General features: G+C 67.9%; 1 protein-coding gene across 1 annotated transcript in view; it reads right to left on the bottom strand.

Annotated features, from left to right (window-relative positions):
- Positions 1 to 2,360, bottom strand: part of Hic1 (hypermethylated in cancer 1) — a 4,127-nt gene extending 1,767 nt beyond the window's left edge. The window contains 3 exon segments of the mRNA XM_013016314.1: positions 5 to 481; positions 1,936 to 2,185; positions 2,187 to 2,360. Coding sequence (XP_012871768.1) covers positions 5 to 481; positions 1,936 to 2,185; positions 2,187 to 2,360 — 901 coding nt within the window.
- Between the last annotated feature and the right edge of the window lie 1,045 nt (positions 2,361 to 3,405).

Genomic DNA, 3,405 nt, shown 5'->3' with positions numbered 1-3,405 from the left:
CGGCCGTAGGGCGCGTAGCCGCCGCCGCCGCTACCGCCGCCTCGCAGGTGGCAGTACTTGCCGTGGCGCTTCAGGCGCTTCTTGCAGAGCGCCACGAGGTCAGGGATCTGCAGGTAGCTGGCGGCGGCCAGCACCGCGCCCAGGCTCGGCTCGGTCCCCGGGGCCACCGCTGCGGCTGCAGCCGCCTCGGCCCCGTCAGCCAGGCGGCCGGTGTAGATGAAGTCCAGCACCAGGCGGAACACGGCTGGGCTCACCATATCATGGTCCAGGTTGAGCAGGTTGTCATGCACCACCAGGGACTTGAGGTAGGCGCTGCTGGCCGCCAGCACGTTCTTGTGCGCGCGGAAGAGGGCGTTCTGCACCACGATGATCACGTCGCACAAGAAGCCCTTGGTGCGCTGGTTGTTGAGCTGCAGGAGCAGCTGCCTCGAGTGGCCGGGCGCCTCCATCGTGTCCAGCATCGTCTGCCCAGCACACTCTCCTGCGGGGACACACACCAGCGGGGTAAGAGCCACGCAGCGCCCCGCCGCCGGTGCCCGGCCCGGCCCGGCCCGGCCGCTCCAACTTCCCCTTCCCCTCAGCTGAGCGGGGGCATGGGGCACCGCGGCCTGGGCACTGGCGCGGGAGGACCGGCGGCCTCCGGGAGCGGCAGCCTAGGCCTGCCGGCCCGAAGCACAGTGTGGAGCAAAAGGAGGACGGCTGCGGATGGAGAGGAGGCCAGACAGGCCTGGGTGCTCCAGGCCCAGGCGCTACCGGGTGCACGGGCTGGGTGCTGGGGACTCCCAAGGAGCCAACTGTTCAGGCGCAGTGACCCTTTCGCAGACAGTTACCCGACTTAAGTGAGTAAAATGTCCGCTTCAGGAAAAGTCATTCAGGGCCAAGCAGTTTGCCCAAGTGGGGTGAAAAGGATCCGAGTAAAGAAGTCCCTCCCGCCTCGGAAGAAGTTGCCCCCGTTGGGGGAAATAACACGGAGAACGAGAGCGCGGAGCCCACCGAGGCACCGCCCTGGCTGGGGGCTGTCAGCCCCTGCTTGGGGCCCGGGGCAGTGGCGCGGGAGCGGAGACAGCGGCTGCCGCGGCGGGCAGAACGCGAAGGCCGGGCCCCGGCGCGGGGAGGGCGTTATATCGGGCAGGAGGCTGAGGCAGGAAGCAGGTGGGGGGGCGGGGGGAGCCACGCAGCTCCCAGGGGAGGGAGGGGGCAGCGCCCCGGGCGGGCACGGCGCGCGGCCCACTGCGGCCCTGACCCCCAGCCTGCGCCCCACCCGCGTTCTGGCCCCAGCCCCGGCCTCGGCTCTGCACTCGCGGACCTGGCGCTTCCCGCCCCAGCCCCCCCCCCCCCCCCCCCCCCCCCCCCCGGAATCCTGCCGCCCCAAACTTGGGGAAAAGTTTCCCAACTTCAGACAGGGCGGGAGGAGCGCGCCAACCCCCAGCCCCTCGGCTCCCAGCTTTTCCTCGCGGCCCCCTGGCCCGAGCCAAACTCCACGGCTCTCCCCTGTCCTCCTGGTCGGCCGCCCGGCTCCATTTCCCGCCTGGCCCGCACGACCTCGCGGCCCGTTACCTGCGGCCGCACCCCGGCCGGGCTTCCCTCCCCGCGGCAGTGGCAGCTCCTAGCCCGCGCCCCACCCGCCCCGCTGCCAGGCGCCGAGCTGTGCCAGGGCAGCGCCCCTGCCAGCCCCGCCCGCCGGCTCCCCTGCTCTTCCCCTCTCGTCTCCAGCCCATGTGCGGGCAGAGCCGGCCCGGGGCCGCTGACCTCGCCGTGAACCCGGCAAGGAGCAGCGGCCCTGCCGTCCGAGTCCCCTGGGGAAGGCAGTCAGAACCCCGAACGCCAAGCACGACGGGGCGCCCGCACCAAAGGATGCGCTGGAAGCGGCCAGCGCGCGAGTACCGGACCGTCCCGGGTCCCTTGTCCCTCTAGGTCCCCAACTCAAGGACCCACCTGGGGGGCATGTCGGAAGCCCCGGGCCCGGCTGACGGCGGATCCAGGGGGGACGTGGCTGCGCTGCCCTCCGCCCGCCGGGCCCCCAGTCGGTCTGTCCTGCCGGTCCGTCCTCCCCGCGTCCTGGTCGCGTCTCAGACCCGCTGCGCTTTCTGCACACTCTTATCTGGGGCTGCCCCGGCTGGCAGGCGCAGCCGCAGCCGCAGCTATGGCGCCACCTCGCGGCCGCGCGAGCGCGCGCGCCCGGGCCACGCTCTCGCTCTCGCGCACCTGGAGGGATGGAGGATCGCAGATGCCGGGCTCAGCTGGAGATCCGCAGGTTTGTGCGTCCAGATGCGCCCACCTGGAGACTCAAGTACAGAACCTATGAGTGCCAAGAACCCTGTGCGTTTGAACTGTTCCCATGTATACACGTCTATGAACATTGCCCGAAGTTCGGCAAAGTCCTGACCACAAGGAGGGACAGGAACTCTGGTGATGGCAGGTAGTAAGGGGAAATCCTGAGACGAAGGTAAACAAGTTCTCAGAGACTCTCAGTAGACACTCCGGGACGCGACTGTCCAGCTGGCCCCGCCCCACAACACGTCCGCCCAGACTCAGGCACATGTGTTAAGTATATACCGCTTAAACCCGTTTGCGCCCAGACCATATCTAGGCAGCGACACATACTGGAGAGTAGAGTATCTCTGGACACCAGAACATTCCATAGGAAATGGTTGTGCAGAGCTTCTGGGGACTTCTGCTGAGCAGGAGTGACCCAGATCCCCCACGTGAGCCATTTCCAGTGGCCCCAGTGAATGAGTTCTTCTCCAACCCACTCATAACGACAACATGTCATGAAGGCCCGTTGGCTTAAGACCTCAGAAAAGGTTCTGCACCCCACATGAAGGATCGGTTCATGAGTGATGTTTCTTCCGGAAAGGAGGGGACCCTGCACGAGCTCCGGAAGTGTCCCCCGCAAAGCCCCGTGCAGGCACTAGGACGGGTGCAAGCATCACGTCTCAGGGTCCTACGCTCCGCCTCCTACACCCCCTCCCGCACCTCCTGACCCCCGCCCACACGCGAAGGGGAGGGGTCCCCAAACCGCCGGCAGCTTCTGATTGGCTACACTTCCCTCAACCACCAAGCGCGAAAGGCTGGGGCGCAGCGTTACCATGGTAACTGATGAGATTCGCCCAGATCGCTTCACTCCGAGGCCTTGGAGAGCTTAGCAACAGCGCGGGGCCGCCGGGCGGGCGGAGGCCGCACTCGCTGTGCACCCGGAGCGGCTCTCCGGCCCCCCACCGCCCCCGCCAGAGGTAGAGACTGAGTCACTCGGCCTGGGGCGGCTGCCGCGGTCCCTAGCTGGACACCAAGATCTTGGGCGCCCTCCAGAGGCTTCTTTTCCTCCGCAGCCTCCTTGCCTGGCCCCGCCTTCTGGTCCAAACTAGTCTGTCAGCCTGACTCCCGCAGCGTCTTGAGTGCCCCCCC

Source organism: Dipodomys ordii, unplaced genomic scaffold, assembly GCF_000151885.1.
Source record: "Dipodomys ordii isolate 6190 unplaced genomic scaffold, Dord_2.0 Scaffold31, whole genome shotgun sequence".
Taxonomy (NCBI): Eukaryota; Metazoa; Chordata; class Mammalia; order Rodentia; family Heteromyidae; genus Dipodomys; species Dipodomys ordii.
Note: the sequence above shows the minus strand (reverse complement) of the source record. Positions and strands in the feature narration are given on the sequence as shown.